This window comes from Schistocerca serialis, chromosome 1 (genome assembly GCF_023864345.2).
Source record: "Schistocerca serialis cubense isolate TAMUIC-IGC-003099 chromosome 1, iqSchSeri2.2, whole genome shotgun sequence".
In the NCBI taxonomy this organism is placed as follows: domain Eukaryota; kingdom Metazoa; phylum Arthropoda; class Insecta; order Orthoptera; family Acrididae; genus Schistocerca; species Schistocerca serialis.
Genome location: NC_064638.1, coordinates 126169275 through 126196187, shown reverse-complemented (window position 1 = coordinate 126196187; position 26913 = coordinate 126169275). Strand labels below are relative to the sequence as shown.

Below are 26913 nucleotides of genomic sequence, written 5' to 3'. Positions count from 1 at the left end.
ACCGACAGGAAGAAGATGCTGTGATATGCAAATGTTAAGCTTTTTAGAGAATTCGCTCAAGGTTGGCGCCGGTGGCGACACCTACAACTTGCTGACATGAGGAAAGTTTCCAAGCGATTTCTCATACACAAACAGCAGCCGACCGGCGTTGCCTGGTGAAACGTTGTTGTGATGCCACGTGTAAGGAGGAGAAATGCGCACCATCACGTTTCCGACTTTGATAAAGGTTGGATTGCGGATTATCGTATCGCGACATTGCTGCTCGCGTTGGTCGAGATGCAATGACTGTTAGCAGAATATGGAATCGGTGGGTTCAGGAGGGTAATACCGAACGCCGTGCTGGATCCCAACGACCTCGTATCACTAGCAGTCGAGATGACAGGCATCTTATCCGAATGGCTGTAACGGAACAACCATCTGCACGAACAGTTCGACGACGTTTGCAGCAGCACGGACTATCAGCTCGGAGACCATGGCTGCGGTTACCCGTGACGCTGCATCATAGACAGGAGCGCCTGCGATGATGTACTCAACGACGAACCTGGGTGCACGAATGGCAAAACGTCATTTTTTCGGATGAATCCAGGTTCTGTTTACAGCATCATGATGGTCGCATCCGTGTTTGGCGACATCTCAGTGAACGCACATTGGAAGCGTGTATTCGTCATCGCCATACTGGCGTATCACCCGGCGTGATGGTATGGGGTGCCATTGGTCACCTCTTATTCGCATTGACGACATTTTGAAAAGTGGACGTTACATTTCAGATGCGTTACGACCCGTGGCTCTACCCTTCATTCGATCCCTGCGAAACCCTACATTTCAGCAGGATAATGCACGACCGCATGTTACAGGTCCTGTACGGGCCTTTCTGGATACAGAAAATGTTCGACTGCTGCCCTGGCCAGTACATTCTCCAGATCTCTCACCAATTGAATACGTCTGGTCAATGATGGCCGAGAAACTGGCTCGTCAAATTACGACAGTCACTACTCTTGATGAACTGTGGTATCGTGTTGAAGCTGCATGGGCAGCTGTACCTGTACACGTCATCCAAGCTCTGTTTGACTCAATGCCCAGGCGTATCAAGGCCCTTATTACGGACAGAGGTGATTGTTCTGGGTACAGATTTCTTAGGATCTATGCACCCAAATTGCGTGAAAATGTAATCACATGTCAGTTCTAGTATAATATATTTTGTGGTGTCACCGCCAGACACCACACTTGCTAGGTGGTAGCTTAAATCGGCCGCAGTCCATTTAGTACATGTCGGACCCGCGTGTCGCCACTGTGTGATCGCAGACGTAGCGCCACCACAAGGCAGGTCTCGAGAGACGATATAGCACTCGCCCCAGTTGTACGAGGAGATTGCTAGCGACCATACGGACGAAGCCTTCCTCTCATTTGCCGAGAGCCAGTTAGAATAGCCTTCTGCTAAGTCCATGGCTACGACCTAGCAAGGCGCCATTAGCCTTACCTACTTTGAGAGTTATAGTATAAATGTCTCAAGAAGAATGCTGTAGTCATCAAATAATAAAGTTAAGTATAAAGCAGCTACGTACTTTTCTTGCTACCATTAAATAGTTATCCTGTTCCAGAATTGACGCCCGTCGGCGTGTGTGTGTACGCGTGCCTTCCTTTCTTTCGGCTACCCGTCACTGTGGACTGGCTGCCTTGTCAGTCCACTTCATTGGCAACGAGTCTACAAAGGATCTTGTGTTTTGCTTTGCCCTAATTTATTTGTGTCATGGCGTCGCCAGATGTACTGTCCGAATTTTATCGCTTGCAGAATCAGCAGACGCAGGCGTTATTGGATGCCCTTGGACAGCTCGTCCAGGGTCAACGTGCGCTGCACACCGATGCGGCCGCCGCCGCTTCACCGCTACCGCAGCCACAACCTGCCGTTGCACCGCCTTTTAGGCACTACGACCCGAACCAGGAGACGTGGCAGGAATGGTCCCGACAGTTTGCCTTCCACCTCGCTGCCTACAGAATTCAAGGTAATGAGCGGCAGCCGTTTTTGCTTTCTTGTGTCGGTGTGTCCACCTACCGTGTGATAGTGAAATTGTTTCCCCGACGAGACGTAGCAACTCTGTCCTACGAGGAAATTTTGTCTGCATTAGATGTCTATTTCAAAGAAACAGTTAATGTGGTTGCAAAACGGTATACGTTTTTTCGTACAAAACGTACGGCCGGTCAAACTAATAGGGAGTGGGTAGCAACATTACAAGGACTTACTAGGGACTGTGCCTTTGAATGTGACTGTGGTCTTTCTTATTCAGATACAATGGTGCGTGATGCAATTGCACAGAAAGTTTCTGATGTTCGCATACGGGAGCAAATTTTGAAACTAGTTAATCCCTCCCTTCAACAAGTGATAGACATATTGGATAGACAGGACACACTTGACTGTGCTCAGGAATCTTTTGCAACTTCGCCAGCTGTGTGTAACATTAACCGGCCCGCCGGGCGCTCTCGAGCTGCGCGGCCCGGTCAACTGCCCTCGCATACGTCCGCACAGCTGCAGCCGCGCGCTGAGCCAGGTGTGCCGCGCCAGCACACAAATGCAGTGAAATCATGCCCGCGGTGTGCTACTAGACATTCGCGTGAACATTGCCCGTCACGCCAAGCTATTTGCTTTTTCTGCAATAAGAAAGGACATGTTCAAAGTGTTTGCCAGAAAATGCTCCGTTCAGACAATCACAACCATTCCAGGCCCTTTGCTTCGCGCCGGAATCGAACCAAGGACACTCAGGCTCGTGGACCTTCGCCCATGGACATTCATGTCGTTAATTCCACTTCGTCCAGTGACACTTTCTCTAACAGTGCCTGTGTTCGTCCCACAAAAACTGTGCGTCGACGTCGCCGGAAATCACGTCAATTAGCAAGTGATTCTGTACCAGTGTCTGTTCAAATTGCACAAAACAGTCGCTCTTGTCGTCAGCGGAACAATAAACTTTTTGTGGACTTAGACTTTGAAGGCAAAGTGATACCATTCCAGCTCGATACCGGAGCTGCAGTTTCATTGCTCAATCACGACACGTACAAACAACTGGGCAAACCTCCGTTGCGTTCCGCAAATGTTACGCTAACCACATATTCAGGACAGACAATACCTGTGTTAGGACAGTGCAGCCTTCTTGCCACATACAAGGGACAAACAAAACTGGTGTCATTTTACGTTCTTCGTTCTTCTACGGCAGTGAACTTGTTTGGCTTAGATTTATTTCAGTTGTTTAACATGTCTATTGTAAATCAGGTCCTCTCAGTGAATCAGACTGTGCCTTCAGACAGTGTTTCTCGCTTATGTGACGAATTTGCAGACATTTTTGCACCGGGCTTAGGTTGCGCTAAAAACTAGGAAGCACATTTGGAACTGAAAGTAAACGCGCAACCGAAATTTTTCAGAGCGCGCAATGTTCCCCACGCCTTGCGTGATGAGGTCGCAAGAACATTAAACGATCTCGAATCACAGGGTGTAATTGAACGTGTGCAAGCTTCTCTCTGGGCCTCACCCTTAGTAATTTTGCCAAAACCTTCCAGAAAATTGAGACTTTGCGTGGACTTCAAGGCCACAGTGAATCCCCAACTAGTGACTGCTACTTTTCCTGTGCCCCGCCCGGAAGACCTTTTTGCTAAACTGTGCCCGGGAAAATATTTTTCAAAGTTGGACCTAGCCGATGCGTACTTGCAAATACCGGTAGACGACGAATCCCAGCGCGTATTGGTGGTTAACACGCATCTTGGATTGTACAGGTTCAAAAGACTGCCGTTCGAGTGTGCATCAGCCCCTGCCTTGTTTCAGCAATATTTACAAACTATTTGTGCGTCGGTCCCTACTGCCGCAAACTATCTGGACGATATAGTGATCTCTGGACAGACAGAAGAAGATCATCTTGCGAACCTCCGAACGTTATTTCAGGTCTTGCGACAAACTGGTCTTCGCTTGAGGAAGGACAAATGTGTGTTTTTTGCTCGTGACTTACCATACCTGGGCCATGTCATCAATGCCCAAGGCATACATCCGAGTCCAGAGCACCTCCGTGCCATACAAGATTTACCTTCCCCTCGCAATGTGAAACAGCTACAGAGTGTGTTGGATAAAATTACCTATTATCACAAATATATATGCAATGCCTCTTCCATTTCAGCTCCGCTTCATCGCTTACGCCGTAAAGGTGTTCCGTTCGTCTGGACGACGGAATGCGAACGCGCCTTTCGCCAGTTGAAATCGGCGTTGCTTTCTAATACTTGTCTCACGCCTTTCGATCCCCGGAAACCCCTTTTGTTGATGGTAGATGCATCGGATTTCGGGATCGGTGCTGTGCTTGCGCACAAAGTTGGCTCCCATGGTCGCCCTATTGCCTTTGCGTCCAAATTGCTCTCGTCTGCGCAAAGAAATTATTCACAGATGGAGAAAGAAGCTTTGGCTCTCGTGTTTGGTGTTACTAAGTTCCATGATTTCTTGTATGGTCGTCACTTCACCATCATCACAGACCACAAACCTTTGACATCGCTTTTTCATCTGACCAAGCCTGTACCTCATCGTACAGCGCAGAAATTCATTCGCTGGTCTATTTTCCTCTCGCAGTACCGCTACGATATCTTGTATCGGTCCACTGCTAAGCACGGAAACGCCGATGCGTTGTCCCGTTTGCCTGTTGCTGAGGATAAAGCATTCGATTCTTCCGAACTTGCTTGCATGTTCATTGATTCGGAAGCCGATGAAGTGGTCGAATCGTTTCCGATTGATTTTCGTCGTGTAGCTACAGCCACAGCTGCTGACCCTGTCCTTGCTACTGTTTTACGTTTTGTTGCTACGCAATGGCCTTTGTCGAAGTCTCGGATCGAGGATCCGTTGGTTCGCCGATTTTTTGCTCACAAGGAGAGACTTTTTGTTCGACGTGGTGTTTTGTTGTTGCGTTCTGATAATGATCAGTCCAGGGTCGTGGTCCCAGGTTCGTTACAGTCCTCTGTTTTACGGCTTCTTCACCAAGGACATTGGGGTATAGTGCGAACGCAACAACTTGCTCGTCAGCACTGTACTTGGTTCGGAATCGATGCTGCGATTACGAATATGTGTTCTTCTTGCATGGCGTGTGCCGAACAACAATCCGCACCGCCGCGGAAAGTCTGTGCATGGCCAAAAGCCACTTCCCCTTGGCAACGCTTGCACATTGATTTTGCTGGTCCATTCTGGAATGCTCGATGGTTGGTTCTGGTCGATGCCTTCAGTAATTTTCCTTTTGTTGTCCGGATGTCTTCCACGACGTCCTCCGCCACCATCCAAGCGTTGTCTGCTATCTTTTGCATTGAAGGTCTTCCGCAGACTATTGTTTCCGACAATGGCCCACAATTCATGTCCGCAGAATTTCAGTCATTCTGCCAGGCCAATGGTATTCAACATCTGACATCCGCGCCGTTTTCGCCTCAGTCGAACGGTGCCGCTGAACGATTGGTCCGGACTTTCAAGTCACAGATGTTGAAATTGAAAGAGTCGCATTCTCGGGAGGACGCATTGTTGCTCTTTTTGTCTTCGTATCGCTCTCAGCCCCGAGATGGTCGCTCGCCGGCTGAGTTGCTCCACGGTCGTCCTCATCGCACCTTGATGTCTTTGCTGCATCCGCCGCATCAGGTTCCTGTGCAGCGGCAGACTCCTGCTTTTGCTCCAGGCGACGTTGTATTTTATCGCAACTATCGCGGTTCACGGCGTTGGCTCGCAGGGCGCATTCTTCGCTGCCTCGGCCGCGCGATGTATTTGGTTTTGGGGGCCTCGGGTGAGGTGCGTCGGCATCTCAATCAGCTGCGCCTCTGTCGTCGCACGGGTTCTGCCGCTCCCCGTCTGCTTTCAGCAACGGTGCCGTCCGGTCAGCGCCCTGGGGACCCATCTACTGTCTCGCCTCATCCCCAGGTGTTACCGACGATGCCGTCCATTTTGCCCCATGGCGACGCGCCGCCGCAGCAGCCGCCGCCGTCGCCGCCGCCTGTTATCCCGCCGGCGCCGCCCGCATTAGACGCTTCGCTGCGGCCGCCAAGCGCCTCCCAGGGTCACGCGCCGCCGATCGCTTCCCGTGACCAGCTGTCCTCCGCCATGGAACTCCCGACCGCTCCGGACCACATGACGTCATCGCGCGTCGGCTACCCCGACGCAATGGAGTTAGACACTTCGGCCCCTCATGTTTCTTTACGGGCGCATACACCGCATGTTGACGTGCACCCTGGACTAGCTTTTCAGGCGTTTCCTAGCTCCCCTCGGACCGAATGGCCGGGTGCGGGTGGCACAGCCTCGCCTGTTGTTAGGCTCCCCACCTCGTCGCATACGTCAACATGGGGTCCTCCCCACGGCGGGCGGAAGCCTTATCTCACGACCGTTCGCCGATTTGCGGGGGAGGAATGTGGTGTCACCGCCAGACACCACACTTGCTAGGTGGTAGCTTAAATCGGCCGCGGTCCATTTAGTACATGTCGGACCCGCGTGTCGCCACTGTGTGATCGCAGACGTAGCGCCACCACAAGGCAGGTCTCGAGAGACGATATAGCACTCGCCCCAGTTGTACGAGGAGATTGCTAGCGACCATACGGACGAAGCCTTCCTCTCATTTGCCGAGAGCCAGTTAGAATAGCCTTCTGCTAAGTCCATGGCTACGACCTAGCAAGGCGCCATTAGCCTTACCTACTTTGAGAGTTATAGTATAAATGTCTCAAGAAGAATGCTGTAGTCATCAAATAATAAAGTTAAGTATAAAGCAGCTACGTACTTTTCTTGCTACCATTAAATAGTTATCCTGTTCCAGAATTGACGCCCGTCGGCGTGTGTGTGTACGCGTGCCTTCCTTTCTTTCGGCTACCCGTCACTGTGGACTGGCTGCCTTGTCAGTCCACTTCATATTTGTCCACTGAATACCCATTGATCATCTGCATTGCTTCTTGGTGTAACAATTTCAATGGCCAGTAGTGTATTTAGTAGCAAGAACCCCCCTACATATACTCGCTACAACAATATCATCAGGCGTAAAACGTTGAACGTTAACATTTTACCACGAATTCACGTCCCTTCTGCTCCTCACATTCAGTCAAGTCACGGACAATACTCCATCTACAACACTGTCTTTGATGATGAAGCATAAATAAGCTAACACTGGCGTCATGTTGAGCGCCGAATGCTGCCACAATGGAGACGTTAGTAGATAGAACATTACTAACACTTCTTTTTTGGCCTCTTTCACGGTGATAAACACGACAAATCATTTGTAAAATGCCTATCTATCTACATCTACATCTACATCCATACTCCGCAAGCCACCTGACGGTGTGTGGCGGAGGGTACCTTGAGTACCTCTATCGGTTCTCCCTTCTATTCCATTCTCGTATTGTTCGTGGAAAGAAGGATTGTCGTTATGCCTCTGTGTGGGCTCTAATCTCTCTGATTTTATCCTCATGGTCTCTTCGCGAGTTATACGTAGGAGGGAGCAATATACTGCTTGACTCTTCGGTGAAGGTATGTTCTCGAAACTTTGACAAAAGCCCGTACCGGGCTACTGAGCCTCTCTCCTGCAGAGTCTTCCACTGGAGTTTATCTATCATCTCCGTAACGCTTTCGTGATTACTAAATGATCCTGTAACGAAGCGTGCTGCTCTCCGTTGGATCTTCTCTATATCTTCTATCAACCCTACCTGGTACGGATCCCACACTGCTGAGCAGTATTCAAGCAGTGGGCGAACAAGCGTACTGTAACCTACTTCCTTTGTTTTCGGATTGCATTTCCTTAGGATTCTTCCAATGAATCTCAGTCTGGCATCTGCTTTACCGACGATCAACATTATATGATCATTCCATTTTAAATCACTCCTAATGCGTACTCCCAGATAATTTATGGTATTAACTGCTTCCAGTTGCTGACCTGCTATTTTGTAGCTAAATGATAAAGGATCTATCTTTCTGTGTATTCGCAGCACATTACACTTGTCTACATTGAGATTAAATTGCCATTCCCTGCACCATGCGTCAATTCGCTGCAGATCCTCCTGCATTTCAGTACAATTTTCCATTGTTACAACCTCTCGATACACCACAGCATCATCCGCAAAAGCCTCAGTGAACTTCCGATGTCATCCACAAGGTCATTTATGTATATTGTGAATAGCCTATAATACCTGCATCTGACGTATTCCTCTTACAGCACTGTGACAGAAAATTTGTTTAGGGGTCTTAAACTTAAGAGGCTGTGTGATAATTATATCCCACATCTATTAATCCAACCTGATTTGGGTCTGAGACTAACAAACAAATCCCATAATTTGTCTTATAAGGTTGTTGTCCACACTTCATAGCAGTGTATCTTTTCATGTTTACAGAAAAGCTGCTACACACTCCTTACTAAGAAGAAGAATTCTCTCAAAACAAATAACGTAATGCTGTACTCGTTACCACTAGATTCGATTAACACACAGAAAATCAGAGGTAATGTAAAATATGAGAAATTAGGGCACCTTTCTCTCTCCCTCTCTACATTCTTTTTTTGTGACTGCTACTTGGTGATATACGGAATATGTGTATGCCTTCGAAAATAGTTTAGGAATAGACATCATAATCGCATGATCTGATTATAAACGATCTAGAGTTCGGACAAAAGTTAAAAACGAATTACCGCAAGACATGTGAGGGAGATATGTTTTATGTCAGCCAAACCTGCCAGTGCATAATAAAGCATTGTTTCCCAGTCTAGCTTCTATAGAAAGTAACGGGGGCACACGAAATCGTTAGTTACCAGGCAGAGTAGCCACTATATGTTCTGACTGTTATTTTTTAAGAATAGTATTGAGATATTGTGTTGCATCCTGCCTTTACCTTATTATCCATTAAAATTTCAGCCTTCCACAACATGTACAAATTCACCTAAAAATATAACACTTACGTATTCCAATTTTAGGAGCCACAACGAGTAGAGACGTCATGATAAACAACATACAAGCTAGTATTACTTCCAAAATAGACAAATTGCAGAACGACCTTAGGACAGCGTATGCAGAAAATTTAACAGGAATTGACCTAAGACTGCTTGACACATATTGGCTCCTTTGCGTATCGGTGAAGTGTAATTTGTTGTATATCTCTGACAGCAAGACAATCAGGTCCTCTACAGATGTATAGTTGTAGTTATTTTCTGTCTTTATTATTTTCTATGTTGTTCACATTAACAAAAAATACCTTTGGGAATGCATTGTATCCCATACTGGTTTGCTTACGAGAAATAGACAGCCATCCAACCCAGAAATAGTACACAGTAGATCTGTCAGCATTGCAGTTTGGTTGTTAATGTAATCAATTCCCAATTCAAATAATTAAAATTATGGACATATAGAACATAGTTTTACAACCAATAATCGGTCCTGGCTGCCTGTAGTGCATACAAAGAAAGTCATACGCCTCGACAGTATTTACTTTAATTCTCCAGAAATGGTGGTTTAGATCCCACGTCAGCGTGCTTTTTCATTAGAGAAAGTGTAGGACAAACATTGGAATTCGTCTCAACTTAGCAATAAGACCACCAACACAAATCCTTTTCACTAATAATGATTATTCACTCTAGTTGCAATGGATCACCTGGTTGAGTCCATGATAACCTCACGATGAGTCACAAGACGTTCTGGCCATACCTTATGAATGTGAATGGAATTGCAATCTAATTCACTACTTCGTGTAATCTGCGACACTGCTATCCCGGGGTCAGTGCGGTGGAACGTCGGTCTAGCATCATGCACTGGACGTGCCAGCACTATGAGTGATAGCTTCTAAGTGCGGGCGTAATTGTAATCTTTTTCGTGTGTGCTGTAACGAGAAACGCTAAGGCACACGTTAGGGTGGATGAGACTTTTTTTTTTGTAAACAAGACATTACCCGAAACGCATACTAACAGAGTAAATGCACTTGAAAGACATGCAGAGATTTTTATAGAAACAGAACAATTGCTTATTTAAATAATAATAACGTATGACTGTAAAACGTTAACAGATGATGGAGACAGGAGATTGCAGGATGATAGATAGAAATCAGACGACCCGGACGATTCAGCTGCGGCTAACGTAACCTGACCTGACCTAACCTGGTGATAGACACGATGCAATACCTGAACTGACTATAATTTCCACCATACATCGCCAACGTGCAATCACTATCCTCCAAAGTACTCAATTGTAAATGTGTCAAAAGCAGTAAATTCCCCACAAATGACAATGTCAGAGAAAACAATCGAAAAATATGCTGTGCTTTCTTACTCAAGCGCTCAAACTATGCAGATTGGTAAGATGAGGCATTCCTCCTGGCGCACTCCGCTAAAGACCAGGAGCCACGTTCTAACGAGACCCAATCTTCCCCAATTACGGCGGCAGCCATATACGGATGAAGGTGTAACAGCTTCCTGGCTGCAACATCTATCCTGTGGCGCATATTACGAATCCCCTCTCTCACCAGTGCCATGCTTGCTCTCCATTTTATCTTGTTCGCCGCACTGGAGTTGATGTGATATCTAATTATGCCAAATACTGGTACCACCTCTCCATTTGGAAATCTCAGCAAAAAGCTGAGAGAACTCAGCATCGTCCCTCTCCTCTGTCGAAGCTTGTCCAGCTGCTTGATATTCTGATACATCTCCTACCTGTGGAGTCTTTTGATGTAACTCTTCAGGCTTTCCCGGCGATCTAATGACATCTTGGATTGTCGGGTGTTCTGCCGTCGCTCCCTCCGTGGTCTGCTCCCCACTCACAAGTGGAGAAGAAGACCAGGGCTCTCCTGAAGGAAACACGGATGCCTAATAAGACCATCAGATAACTACGGACAAAAGCACCAGTGTCACCTAGACTATATGGTCTGGCTAAATTACACAAGGACGGTGTGCCACTACGCCCATTTGTCAGTAACATTGGGGCACCTATGTACGCAACAGCCAAGTACTTGAAAAATCTGCTGTCTCCATATGTGGGGAAATGCGTTGACCACATCCGAAACTTTGAAGACTTCCTGCAACGCCTCAAGCAACTATGCATCACAGATTCAGATATCATGGTTAGTTTTGATGTGATATCGCTGTTCACTAGCGTCCCACTGAAAGACTCACTAGAACTGGTTGCGGACAAATTTGATGGTGCTCTGTTGGACCTATTCAGGCATATACTGACATTTCCTGTACGGGAGCCAATATTAGAAGCAAACTGAAGTTGTAGCTATGGCCAGCCCACTGTCTCATGTGGTTACCAACATGTTTATAGAGAGATTTGAGGGCATTAGAGACAGCCGTGATCTGGCCTCTTGGGAAGGATGGGCTCAATCAATGATTTTCTTGAACATCTTAACTCATGCACCCAAATATCAACTCCCCCAGAGAACTGGGGAAGAATGGCCAGCTGCCGTTTCTGGACGTACGAGTCAAAAGGAAAGCAGATGGATCTGTTGGCCACAGTGTGAATCGAAAACCCTCACACACTGATTTATATCTGCAGGCTAGCAGTTGTCACCACCCTGCGCAGAGGAACGGGTTACTTAAGACATTGGCCCACAGAACGTGTACCCTGTCAGACCAAGAGAGTCTATCGACAGAAATAGATCATCTTAAAACTGTGTTCTGCAAAAATGGATACACCACCAAAGAAATTGAGAGGGCACCCCAACCAACCTCTACACCACAGGTTCCAGAAGCAGAGCAAGGTGAAGCAAAGAACATGGCGTATCTGCTCTATGCTGGTCCTGTTCCTTCCTGAATCCGTAGGATTCACCGTAAACACAATATCAAGTGTGTTTTCTGTCCATCCAGTAAGATTGGGAAAGTGTTGGGGAGTGTTAAAGACGACATAGGGTTACGGAAACCAGGGATTTATATCTTGTCAATGTGGTATATCCTACATTGGCCAGATGACAGGAACAGTGGATATCAGGTGCAAAGAACATCAGAGACACATTTCTGGACACTGTCTAGAACCAGATCATGCCATTAATTATGAGGGAAGCAAGATTCTAGCACAGACACCCAGATTTTTGGACAGTGTTATAAGGGAATCTATTGAGATAAAAGTAACTGGCAACGTCATGAACCGCGACATGGGGTACCATTTAAGTAGTGCCTGAGATCCTGCTCAGGGATTGTTAAAGGAGCAACGCGCACGGCTGTACACCTGTCCACGAACAGAAGAACGGGAGGCACGGATATGGGAAATAATTACCGGACAGAGTGCCAGGCGCAGCGGACGGAACGTGCAACGTCCAGGAGCGGATCCGACGGGCGCAGACCGCAGAGGGAACATCCAGAACAGCAGCGGATGGAAAACTGATTGGCACCGTTCTAGAAGATCGCAGCGAGCGGGCGTGGACCGCAGAGGGAATGCCTGCAACCGTCGGTGGAGGGGGAGGGCCACAGACATAAATACTGGACCAGGTCCACTCGAGGAGCATAAGTACAAAGATATCCTAACACGCGAATTCTCCATCCCAATCACCATTACAGATGACCACAACCTAGAACAGGTAACCAAAATACTCGAAAACACTTTCAGACAAGCCATAGACGAAGCCATATCACAAAAGACGGGAAACCTACCATATCGCAAGAAGCCCTAGACCTCTGAAGACAGAAGAAAAGACTGTACAAAGAGATCAAACATACCGACAATCCCGACTTAGAACAAGTCTGGAACACATTCAGTGCGTGCATCAAGCGGATCATATCCGAACACAAACACAGACAGTGGGATCAGAAATGCAGCGAACTTAACTGCAGACAAGCCGGACGCTACTGGAGAGGGTTCAGAGCACTAATAGGACAGAAACAAAAAACGGACATGACCCTAACAGACAATAAGGAACCAACGACCGACAGAAAAGAACAAGCGAACATATTCAAGAAGGTGTTACAGGACGTATACACATTCCCCCAAGACACGATATTCAACAATGACTTCAAACGATTCGTAGACCTAAGACTACAACAAATACTCACCACATCAACAACTGAAACCGAAGACGAGCAACAACTAACAGGACATATGACAAACGAGGAAATAACAAATGCTATATTCTCAGGGAAAAACTCCACAGCAGGTGAAGACGACATCCGACTCATACGTTTACAAAAAGCACCACTTCACATACTGACATTGATATTAGCAATAATGTTTAACTACTGCATGATAAACGAGACCATCCCCATTACATGGAAGACAAGTAAAACAATAATACTACTAAAACCAGACAAACCACGCCCAGACCCGAAATATTACCGACCGATCTCTCTGTTAGACGTCATCGGAAAGACATATGAACGCATCATCACGGACAGACTCAAAAAACACATAGGAAACAAAGATCTAGACCCGACGATACGATCTGGCTTCCGACCGAATCACTCGAGAAACAACCCGCTATTTAAACTGACAAACGCTGTGACAAAAGGATACAGGAAATACAGGAAAATGCTCACTCGCTCTTTTCCTCACTCGTGCCTTTGATAAGCTGTAGCATCGGGGCCCGCTATTCGAACTGTCGCAACTAGGAATACCAACCAGAATGATCCGAATAATTAATGCCTACTTAAGCAACAAAACGTGCAAGATGCGCGTAGAAGACTCCACAAGCAGGTGTCCCCCAAGGAAGAGTACTATCACGCTACTGTACACGCTACACACTACAGATATACCAAAAACCTCGACGCCTGACGAGACGGTAGCAATGTATGCAGGCGATACCGCATACTGGTGCACTGGGTTGAGAACAACAACAATGCAACAGAAGGTAGGAACTTATCTCCGAAAATTAGAGACATGGATGAATGACAAAATGGTGGATAAAACCAAACCCCACTAAAACACAAACAATCCTTTCGTGACATAGAAACATGACACAGAAACGAACACAATTACACGAAGGCATTCGGCTAACACTGTGGGACGCACCATTAAATATAACAGCCAAATTACCTATGGGTGTACATGGATGAACTGGAACACCCATTTGACGCACCTCTTAGACAAAATAGGAAACGGACAAAAACCTAATAAGACTAAGCCAAGGACACTTCCATGGATGCGACAACAAGGAGGCGATACATACATGCAAGACAGTCATCAAATCACTAATGCAATACGTCACAGCGTCCCTAGGAGGCATCTCAAGACCAGTCGCAAACCGACTCTACAGAACCATAGGACGACTGCTTCGAAGTATACGAAGACTATCCCCACTAACTCCTAGCAACGACGTATACCGAATCACAAAAACAGAACCCCTACAGACAAGACTTACCCGACTCAGAGCGAACTATGGCACACACATCCTACAAAGACGCCCCAACGTGGAAGGCATAATCACAACTAGACCGCCGACCAAAACAGAACCTCGACACAAATACATAGTACCAGCGTGTACAGTAGCACATAACACATGGAAGCACATAACACATCGAACATATTCCCAGAAACCGCCCCCACCATGGAGCCTATAACACAAAACTTGGCGCAATACCCACACCTAGACGAACGACCAGAGCCGTGAAAGACTGCAAGATACACAAAGAAAGGAACCCAAAACGCACAACAACAAAACATAACAAAACACTCGGCATGCGCGCGCGCGCGCACGAGTGCTCGCACACACACACAAACTAAGACACCTGTCTGTGCCATCACACAACCATCCTTGCATACACCAAATATCACCATATATTACCCAACTAGTATTAAGTAACAAATTTAAACGTATGTAAATCTTGAAAAACCCAAAACAAAATGAGTACCAAGTATCTCCATATGTACACCCCGAACCAAAACTTATGTAAAATGTTGTATACATGTATGTAGATTAAATTTCGTAAAAAAAGATTGTTCAATAAATTATAAAACCAACTTCAATTAAATGTAATGTACACATAACGACAGTGCACTTTAAATATTGTATTATGTAGATTAATTACTGTAGATTGACACCTTGAATACCAAGTCTGAACACAGCTTGCGCCGCGACTGTTTACAAAGGCCGTGCCCGAGTAGATGTCGGGCTGCGATTTTCTCGACGCGCGAGCCACTTGTCGGTTTAAAACTGGACTCATTTCATATAAAAACAATCTACGGAAGTCATAGCGTGTAGGCTTTCACGGCCGGCGTCTTCAGTAATTAAAACTTCCGGGCTAAGAGGCCGTGGTCCAATAGTAGGATACTGAAAAAAGCCAAGCTTCAAGATATATTTTTCATATTTAGACGTCAGGGAGAAGTAATTCTACAATTGGACCACGGCCTCTTAGCCCGGAAGTTTTAATTACTGAATGTACGGAAGTCTTGCTACCCGCCTCTTGACTGGTGCTGCCCTGTTTTGTCCATTTCTAGAATTATTTCGGAAAAAAAACAGTGAATGTAACAGCTACTGTCATTAATGTCTGAGCCAGTATGATCACTGACGTAATGTTTTACGTGTACTCGATAGGTTCCGCAGTACTCTGTAATTCTGCTACAACTATGTCACATTTTTTGAGTGAGCAAGTAATTTCGGAAGTTCAAGAGGAAGAAATTTGCTCAGTAACTCGCCTCACATTTTCATCTTGGGAAAATAATTATACTTTCTGCGATTGTGATCTATCGAAGAACTAAACTAAATATGAAAATGTATCTTGAAGCTTGGCTTTTTTCAGTATGTATTACTCATTAAAATCCATCAGTTGCATGTGTGCCAGTAACGCTTTAAGTAACGGCAGAAATAGATGGTTTCCTAGGCCCAACATTCCTCCAAGGGCATGGTCTCCGAAATATTAAAATTTTCTTATTAACTTTAAATCCAACTGCAATGATTTTTTTTTTTTTTTTTTTTTTTTTTTTTTTCGACTTGTAGTCCGGGGTGATAAGTTACAATACAGCATCACCGGTCTATTGCGGTCTAACTGTGTTGGTGAGCCAGTAAATTGCCACAGGGCAGTGATGCGTCACTGCAATTCACTTTGGAGGTGTGGCGGTGGGACTTGTAGTCCCGTACCATCCTCCGACGGTGGTAGTACTACATGAGACAGGCAGAAAAATTTTGCCTAACATTGGCGGGTGAAGGTGTGGCGGTGGGACTTGTAGTCCCGTGGCGAGCTCGTAAGTATTGTAAACATTATGACAATGCAATTTTGTAAACGAACTGCGAGAAAGTTATGAAATGTTAAATCAAGAAATTCATGTACTGTATATCCTAGTATGGCTGAAAAGGGCAATGCAAGCCTTAAAACACCCCCGCTCTCCCCCATCAGGGAAGAGAATAAAAAATGAAAAAAAAACACTCGAGCAGAAGTCTCAGGTCGCATCTGTTGAAGGTTACGAGCTACATTATCGAAATATCATGCAGGTACGACGCTGATATCCGGCAGAACACACGACAGCCCAAGGTTTCAATCGAAAATAGTTAAACGTAGAATAAATGGTTTTAAAAAACGACGAGCAATAGTATTAGATGCTAATCTAAGTCATGTAGATAAAAATTATGCAATCCAGAGACCCTTTTACCATCTATCAGCAAGCTTCTCTTAAGATGATGTATGATAACGTCTAAATGTGATCTACAGGTATACGTATAGCTTTACAGTGCATACAAATATTTTAACTATTATATATATATATATATATATATATATATATATATATATATATATATATATATATATATATATATATATATATATATATATATATATATATATAGCACCTACTGGTGCCACAGCGTTCAGAATAAAATAACATTAGCGTTTCCTCAAGCACATGTAAACAATGGTAGTATAACAATGTCGTCTTGTATCACCATGTCTCTTCCTTTTTACTGTAGAATGCACCGTCTTTCCACTATTAAATCACTGTCTCTGAGTGATCAGTCTTTTGACTGGTCTGATCCGGCCAACCACCAATTCCTTTCCTATACTACCCTTTTCGTCTCACACTACTACTTACACCTTACGTTGTCAATTATTTCCTGGATGTATTCCAACCTCAGCCTTCCTCTATAGTTTCATGTTCCCACAGCTCCATTTATTACCATGGAAGTTATTCCCTGACGTCTTAGCGGATGTCCTATTATCCTGTCCCCTCTTCTTGACAGAGTTTTCCATATATTCCTTTCCTCATTGATTGTGCAGAGAACCTACTCATTCTTTACCTTATCATTCTACCTATTTTCAACATTCTTGTATAGCACCACATCTCAAATGCTTAGATTCTCTTATGTTCCGATTTTCTCACAGTCCAGATCTCACTGCCATACAATTCTGTGATAAATAAATAATTTGTGATCAAGACTGTTTTTGATAGTAAATATCTGATACTAAGTCTCTCGCTGTTCTGATTTCTGCCACTTCTCATTACTTTCACCTTTTCTCGATTTACTCACAATCCATATCCTGTACTCAAAAGACAGTTCATTCCATTCAACAGATCATGTAATTCTTCTTCACTTTCACTGGGGATAACAATGTCATCCGCGAATCTTGACATTTATATCTTTAGCCTTGAATGTCGATCCCATTCGTGAAGCTTTCTCTGATTACCGCCATTGCGTCTTAGACGTATGGATTCAACAGCAGAGTCGAAAGACTACATTTCTGTTGTACACCCTTTGTAATCCGTGCACTTCATTCTCGATCTTCCACCTGTATTGTTCCCTTTATCATTTAACAGTGAGATTTACGTTGCACTCTTAATGTTACCGCCTTGCATCCATTTCGCAGAAGGTTGTTTTGACTTTTCTCTATGCTGAGTTAGTCCACTCGACTATAATTTATTTTTCGATTTCCTCAGTCGTCATGTAGCCATTTCACTTTAGTTATCCTCCACTTCATACCTACTTCATACCTAAGTGGGTTTTGTTTCTGTATTCCCGAATTCCCCTGAACATCTACATCTACCTTCGATAGCCTGCAAATTACACTTAAGTGCCTGGCAGAGGGTTCATTGAATCACCTTCAAAATAATTCCCTATTATTCCAAACCCGAAATGCACGTGGAAAAAACGAACACTTATATCTCTGACTTCCCTTATTTTATGTTGATGGTCGTTTCTTCTTATGTAGGTCAGCATCAAAAAAATATTGTCCCATTCGGAGGAGAAAATTGGTGATTAAAAATCCGTGAGAACATTCCGCCGCAACGAAAGACGGCTTGGTTTTAATAATGTCCACCCCAAACCCTGTATCATGCCAGTGGCACTCTCTCCCTATTTCTCAATAATACAGAACGTTCTGCTTTTCTTCGAACTTTCTCGATGTACTCCGTTAATCCCACACCGTACAGCAGTACTCAAAAACAGGATGGACAAGTGTAGTATACACAGTCACTTTACTAGATCTGTTTGTATCTTCTAAGTTTTCTGCCAATAAAACTCAGTCTTTGGTTCGCCTTCACCATAACATTTTCTGTGTAAATTTGCCAATTTAAGTTGTTCATAATTGTAATCCCTAGGTATTTAGTTGAATACATGGCATTTAGATTAGACTGATTTATCATGTAACCGGATTCCTTTGAGAGAGGACAAATTACTCTATTTTTCGTATACAGAAAATTATTAAAGATTTTATTACAATCTGACACACCTTGTGCAAGACTCCAGAATGTTAACGGCCAGAGCAGACGTGGATGGAGCCTGGTAGGGCGCTAAAAGCACGAGCTATTTTTATGATTCTTAGCTTGTAGAAACGGCTTGTTGGGAGTTGAAAGCAATTGGCGTTGAGCCCATCCCTTAGAAAATCTTGCCAGACAGGTCCACAGCCATACAGGGCAGACATGGCAGGGCTCTGGCAGGACAATGTCACGATACCTGCTGCAGCGGTCTAGAGGAACGTGTCTACACAGTGGAGTCGTAAACTGTTTTCGTGTTCGCTGAATTTGCAAGAAGGCCAGTGAGCTTCTTCCCTCGGCTGCCCCTGTTGTATAAGAAAACTCTGGCATCTGAGAAACGTTTAGAGATGGTATCTTTATTGCATCTCATAGCTAGGACTAACAGGCTCCAAGGCACAGGCGATTTAGATAAAGGTCTGTTCGCTTGGTGCCATGGTAAGCGACATGAATTTGAGGAAAATCATCTTTTCCCCTTCTACAAAAACTTAAAAAAGCCAGTAATTGACGTTTTTTTTTTTTTTCCAGAGACGCAGATTTCTTAAGGCTTGCCCTGGTTCGACATGAGTTTGTTCTGTCATGTTGGAGGGGAGATTTAGAGCCTCTAGAATCTTGTAATTGGCTCAAGACGGTGTGAAGGCGGTGTCGTTCGGGCACTTTGCGGGAAAATGGATTCTTTTTTTCTTTCTTCTCTGGATAGCTGGGAAGCTCTCAGGTGCGGGGACTGGGGTCTAGTGAGCTGTTCTGGTCGAAGCTCTGGCATGTGTGGTTGGTACTCCCAAAACTCCTGAAACTGGCTTCACTTGCGAGTAGTTTAGACTGGGGAGCCTGTGGTGAAGTTCTTACTGTACGGCCAGTGTGACTTCAAACGTCTCGGACTACTCGTTTGCTGAGGGAACACTTATTCATTTTTGGTTTACCAGTCTTGACGTTGGTATCTTTGTGTGCTCTGTCTTATAAGTGAGCCAAATTGGTCCTTGGTACGACCAGCGAACGGGTGTATCACACACTGAAATCTACTGTGATTTCAGGGCTCTGGTAGAGAGTAAATTGCGATCCATCTGCCTGATCGCTAGACCGTGATATTTTTGCATTTTTTTCATGGCCGCGATCGATTCACAGGTGCCGCCTCCATGTCTCACCTCCTCCGCCGCACACATCTCGCCAGTTGCAAGTCATGTGGCTGCACAAAGTAAACAGGGTAATAGTACTGCAGCGTACCATAACTCCGGCCAGCCCGGTGCCAGGGGCACGTTCACCGGGATTAGCTCGGTGAACAGGGCCAACAATGTAGGTTTATACTATTCTGGCACAAATGTAAACGCTGCAGGTAGAAGTAGCTTAGCATAAGTAGAATAAAACAATGTAGGAAGATAGACAGAAGTGCCCATAGTGTGAGCAACAGAGAAGTTATATATTGTGTTAGCTGTAGTACTAATATAAAATATAAATGTATCAAATAGGACCCACTAATTGCATAAGGTTGTGGGTTGTTTGTATCACATAAAATATTGAGAATAAAGACTTTTTTTTAAAAAAAAAAAAAAAAAAAAAAACAGGGTAATGTACTGCCGCTCCGGCATTGCCAGGGCGTACAGATCTCAATCGCCACTTGCTCTCACCTGCACGTATGTAGAGAAACTTCAGTAGATCTGATCAGTCAAAGTCTGCTCAGCGTCAGACCAATTCAGCTTGCGTTACCTACATTTTTAGGGCCAGAGTACCTGACTACCTGATCAACTAGTTAAACTGTCTTTGCCAACCAGTCGCCACCCAGTGGAGTGTTTAATCATCTGTTGGTTGTTTAGGGAATTTAATCTATAACTTGTTTAGTACAATTTATGTCTTGTTCGGAAAAATAAATGTTGTTAGTACACTAAATTTTGCCAACATTCTCAATCAATTAAATAGTCCTAACAAGTTACCTTTCATATTTTAGCACTCATGTGAATGACCTCACTCTTTTCATTATTTAGTTTCAATTGTCAATGTTCTCACTATACAGATATGTTTCCTAAATCGTTTTGCAATTTGTTTGATTTCTGATAACTTCAGCAGACGAGAAACGGCAGCAAACACCCTAAGACGGCTGCTCAGATTGTCTCCTAAATCGTTTATATAGAAAAGGATTAGTAGAGGGCCTGTAACATTACCTTGGGGAACGACAAAAATCAGTTCTGTTTTACTCGAAGACTTTCCATCAATTATTACGAACTGTGACCTTTCTGACAGCAAATCACGAATGTAGTCACATAACTGAGACGATATTCCGTAAGTACACAAGCTGACTACAATCTACTTGCGAGGTATACCGTCAAGAATCCTGGAAATATAGAAATACAGAATCAATTTGCAATCTCTTGTCAATAGCACTAACACTTCGTGTGAGTGAAGAGGTAGTTGTGTTTCACAAGAACGATGTTATCTAAATTCGTGTTGACTGTGTCTCTTCGAGGTAATTCACATTTTTTGAACGCAATATATGTTCCAACATCCTGCTGCATATCAACGTTAATGATATAGACCTGTTATTTAGTGGATTACTCCTACTGCCTTTCTTGAATATTGGTGTGACCTGTGCATCTTTCCAGTCTTTGGGTAGGAATCTCTCTTCGAGCGAGCGGTTGTGTATTTCGTTAAGTTGGAGCTATTGCATTAGCATACTCTGAAAAGAACCTAATTGATGTACGGTCTAGTCCAGAAGACTTGCTGTTATTGAATGATTTAAGTTACTTCACTACTCCGAGGATATCTCCTTCTAAGTTACTCATGTTGGCAGCCATTATTTATTCGAATTCTGGAATATTTACTTCGTCTTCTTTGGCGAAGGAATTTAGGAAGGCTGTGTTTAGTATCTCTGCTTTGTCAGCACTTTCATCGACAGTGTTTCCATTGCTACAGCGCAGAGAGGGCATTGGCTGTGTCTTGCCGCTAGTGTATTTTACATACGACCAGAATCTCTTTGGATTTTCTGCCGGGTTTGGAGATACAGTGTCGTTGATGAAACTATTACAAGCATCTCGCATCGAAATACACGCTAAATTTCGAGCTTCTGTAAAAGATTAACAACCCCGGAGATATGGCGTTCGTCTAAATAAGACATTTCTGTATTTCCTTCTTTCAATTGAAGTATTTCTTTTCTTACGCATGGTTTCTTCGCAGTTACGTTCCTTATACCTATGTTTTTCTTTCCAACTTATGTGATTGCCCTTTTTAAGGATGTCCGTTCCTTTGCAACTGTACTGTCTACTAACCTATTCATCACCGCAGCATCTATAGTTTCAGAGAACTTCAAGCGTATCTCTTCCTTCCGTACCACTTCCGTATCCCACTTCCTGACTACTCTCTTAAACTTCAGTCTTCTTCTCGTCATTACTGAGTTGTGATCTGAGTCTATGTCTGCTCCAAGGTACGCATTACATTCCATTGTCTGGTTGCGAATATCTGCCGGACTGTGATGTAACCTAACTCGAACCTTCCCGTATCTTCCGTCGGTTTCGAAGTATGTCTCCTCCCCTTGTGATTCTTCAACAGAATATTCTCCATTACTAGCTGAAATTTATTGGAGAACTCAATTAGTCTATCTGTTCTCCTATTCCTAGTACCAAACCTACATTCTCTCATAATCGCTTCTTCTACTCCTTTCCCTACAACTGCATTCCAATCCCCCGTGACCACTAGACCGTAATCACCCTTTACATACTGAATCATTCTTTCAATTTTGTTTTATACTTTCTCTACCTCTTCATTTTCTGCTTGCGTCGTCAGAATGTATGCCTGAACTATTGTTGTCTGAGTTGCCTTTCTGTCTATTCTGATGATGACACCCTGTCGCTGACTTGATCGCAGTAATTCACTCCCTGGCCTGTCTTCCCACTCATAGCGAATCCAACTCCCGTCGGACCATTTCTGCTGCTGTTGATATTACCCTATATTCGTTTGACCAGATATCTTTTTCTTCCGTCCATTTCACTCCACTGGCCCCCACTATATCTCGATTGAGCCTTAGCACTTTCCTTTTCAGATTTGCTAGTTTTCCTACCACGCTCAAGCTTCTCACATACCACGACCCGACTCGTAGAACGTCATCCTTTCGTTGACTATTCACTCTTTTTCTCATGGTCACCTCCCGGAGATCCGAGTGGGAGACTATTTCGGAATCTTTTGCCAACGGAGAGCTCATCATGACACTTCTTCAGTTACAGCCACATGTCCTGTGGATACAAGTTACGTATCTTTAATGCAGTGGTTTCCACTGCCTTCTGCAGCCTCATGCCCTTGATCGTTGCTGATTCTCTCCCATTTTAGGGGTAGTTCCCCACCCCAAGGGCAAGAGGTTGCCCTGAACCTCTGTCCCCATTTTCGCCGTCTTTGTCAAGTCCGATGGCAGGACGACGATTACTTATTATGCTGGAAGTCCACAGATGCCACTACTGATGATTTGTATTCAAAGTTCAAACAGTGTCGAAATTCGAACTCAGGGCCCAGAACGTTTTCATTACGAGCAAAAGATGCTACCCCTAGACCGCAGCCGACCGCTGTGACCGAGCGGTTCTAGGTGCTTCAGTCCGGAACCGCGCTACTACTATGGTCGCAGGTTGGAATCCTGCCTCGGACGTGGATGTGTGATGTTCTTAGTTTAGTTAGGTTTAAGTAGTTCTATTTCTATGGGACTGATGACCTCAGCTGTTAAGTCCCATAGTGCTTAGAGCCATTTCAACCTAAACCACACTATGGTAACTCAAGGCAATGATAGCGATGCATCACAAGGTGAAGCCTAGGTCTCAGACTTTAAATTATTAGTGTCTTGTATGTTCTGACATCTTTGTGAATACGATTTCAAGTTTCGCCATGTATTTGTATGCAGTTAGACACAGATTAATAGGCATAATGTTTAAACGAACTCAAATGATTTCCAAACCAGCTAAAAAACACAATTTTTATCTTCTTTTTTTACTCTTGAAACGAGTGATTGTTTTGCTTCAATATTTTGCAAGACACAAACACCTTGTAATATATAGACCAGAAAATTATGGCAGATCTATGATAAGTGTACTTTTACTATTTTTGAATTCACTGCTTCATTTGTGCTTTGCTTCCACAGCAGAAATGTACATTTAGTACATACATATTTGTTATTACGTTAGTCAGAAATGTATGGTTCATGCATTAACGGATCGCGAAGATAAGTCAACGGATTTTTATTCGTCTTCAAAAATGGCTCTGAGCACTGTGGGACTTAACATCTATGGTCATCAGTCCCCTAGAACTTAGAACTACTTAAACCTAACTAACCTAAGGACATCACACAACACCCAGCCATCTCGAGGCAGAGAAAATCCCTGACCCCGCCGGGAATCGAACCCGGGAACCCGGGCGTGGTATTCGTCTTCTCAGCATCACTACAGTAACGAAAATGCCTGACACCGACATGTCGTCGCAGCCTCTGAAGCACGCCCGGAGGCTCAGAGAATTGAACCACTGGTCTGGATAACGTTTGACACACTGTCGCGTGCTCAAATTCTGTGCGCAGTAGCTAGCCAGAAAACCGAAACAAACAACGAGTAAAAGTGATCGTCTAAAAACATAAGACACCTCAACCAGAGCGGTTAGGACTTTGTTGCGAACCATGATGCGTCTATCTTACGAAAATCATGAGATTTAAGGCAGATGGCTATTATCAACATACGTCTTTCATAGAGATGAAAATGATTTTGACATATGGTGTTTTTCTGAAGTACACACCTGTGCATTCTTCCCGACGCAGGTTCTTACCATCTCGTCGATCACCTTTGAAAAGTCCTTCCTAATTAACCACTTCACACCATTTAGCGTTATCTGGAAACATAGACTAGGTATTAGTACTCAGATTAAAAAGCTGAAAAATGAACAACTATACTAAGTTAGCCACATCTTACTCGCAGTGTAGTACATTAACATTTTTTGTAAATTACGCTCGTGTGCAGGATTTGAACTCGAACCTGGGAACACCTTGCATTGCACTGCCCAGTGCATTATCCATGCACCTGTCACATACCGTAAGTGGCCCAGTCAAATTACCCGACGTATCCTTCCTGCCAGCCGTGATAGTCCAGCAACATAAGAGGAAGGCTCAATCCATCTCGGAACCAGAAGTTACGACATAAGACACTCCACGAGGCGTAGAAGTGACATACCATCTATGAAAGCGTGAATTCCGGGTTTGAGTCCTGAGCGAATTTTAACTTCGTGCAGAAAGGTTGTTCATTTTGTATTATCTACTGGTCCATCCCAAAGGACAGGCTTGGCTGCCTAATTGCCTACTATTTTTGTTTTGTCTTGTTGCCTTTCTGTCACCATGTGTATTTCGTAACAGCTGGATCAGTATCAGTCTTGTCGCAATGATTTATGACCCCAATGTAAACAAATCCCATCTGTCAGTTTCAAGGACCAGCTACCGTCCCAACTCTTCCCGAAGCCCAGTTACGTTCTTATCTATGGGTGTTGTGTGCTGTCCTTAGGTTAGTTAGGTTTAAGTAGTTCTAAGTTCTAGGGGACTTATGACCACAGCAGTTGAGTCCCATAGTGCTCAGAGCCAACCATTTTTTCGTTCTTATCTAGTATTTATTTGGATATAATTTATGACCCCTTATCAAAACAAGGTTAGCTCTATGGGGTGGCCAGAAACAGTCTGAAATGATAGTGACGGAGATGCAAGGTAGATGAAGCAGAGAAATAACTGTTAAGAAAAAAATTCGGTACGTTGCGCTGTTTCCGAGCTAAGCAGCACTGAAGTCAGCCATTACAGGCGCTGCGCGCGCAAAATCAAGCTGCGCGCAAGAGGCGGCGTCGCCAAATATATTCTTCGTTTGGTTTCCCAAAACCGATGAGAGAGTGATGCAAGAGCTAGGCATGGGATATTAGTAAGGATCATACCCGAGCCAAAGGCTGAGCAGTCTCGTGCACTGTCATCTACGCTATGAGAACGACTGACACTCACTGTATCTGTTGGGCCACTTGAATCTGCACACTAAGCGGCCTGGTTGGCTAACTTCAATACTAATTAATACTTAGAAACGGGGAAAGTATCGAATTTTTTCTTAGAAATTATTTCTCCGCGCAAATTACTCTCGATATCCTTACATGATTTTCAGACTGTTCTGATTACCCTGTATATTTATGTTAACTTGTCTTAATGACTATAATTTGCGACCTTCCTTACTTAATTACTATAATTTATTACTGTCAATGGATGCTGCTACCGAAACACGAATTCCTCTATCTCTTGCCTTATCTTAATTATCGCCGAAAGAAACGCCACTAGAAGTCTGAGCTATTCTTATCTTAATTAGTATAAACATGTCACAATCAAAACTTGGTTATATCTACACTCCTGGAAATTGAAATAAGAACACCGTGAATTCATTGTCCCAGGAAGGGGAAACTTTTGACACATTCCTGGGGTCAGATACATCACATGATCACACTGACAGAACCACAGGCACATAGACACAGGCAACAGAGCATGCACAATGTCGGCACTAGTACAGTGTATATCCACCTTTCGCAGCAATGCAGGCTGCTATTCTCCCATGGAGACGATCGTAGAGATGCTGGATGTAGTCCTGTGGAACGGCTTGCCATGCCATTTCCACCTGGCGCCTCAGTTGGACCAGCGTTCGTGCTGGACGTGCAGACCGCGTGAGACGACGCTTCATCCAGTCCCAAACATGCTCAATGGGGGACAGATCCGGAGATCTTGCTGGCCAGGGTAGTTGACGTACACCTTCTAGAGCACGTTGGGTGGCACGGGATACATGCGGACGTGCATTGTCCTGTTGGAACAGCAAGTTCCCTTGCCGGTCTAGGAATGGTAGAACGATGGGTTCGATGACGGTTTGGATGTACCGTGCACTATTCAGTGTCCCCTCGACGATCACCAGTGGTGTACGGCCAGTGTAGGAGATCGCTCCCCACACCATGATGCCGGGTGTTGGCCCTGTGTGCCTCGGTCGTATGCAGTCCTGATTGTGGCGCTCTCCTGCACGGCGCCAAACACGCATACGACCATCATTGGCACCAAGGCAGAAGCGACTCTCATCGCTGAAGACGACACGTCTCCATTCGTCCCTCCATTCACGCCTGTCGCGACACCACTGGAGGCGGGCTGCACGATGTTGGGGCGTGAGCGGAAGACGGCCTAACGGTGTGCGGGACCGTAGCCCAGCTTCATGGAGACGGTTGCGAATGGTCCTCACCGATACCCCAGGAGCAACAGTGCCCCTAATTTGCTGGGAAGTGGCGGTGCGGTCCCCTACGGCACTGCGT

At 44.7% G+C, this 26913-nt stretch overlaps 1 protein-coding gene across 1 annotated transcript in view; it reads right to left on the bottom strand.

The window, feature by feature from the left end:
- Positions 1 to 26913, bottom strand: part of LOC126463899 (estradiol 17-beta-dehydrogenase 2-like) — a 208124-nt gene that overhangs the window by 23709 nt on the left and 157502 nt on the right. The window contains exon 7 of the mRNA XM_050096194.1: positions 24352 to 24444. Coding sequence (XP_049952151.1) covers positions 24352 to 24444 — 93 coding nt within the window. The remainder of the gene's footprint in view (positions 1 to 24351; positions 24445 to 26913) is intronic.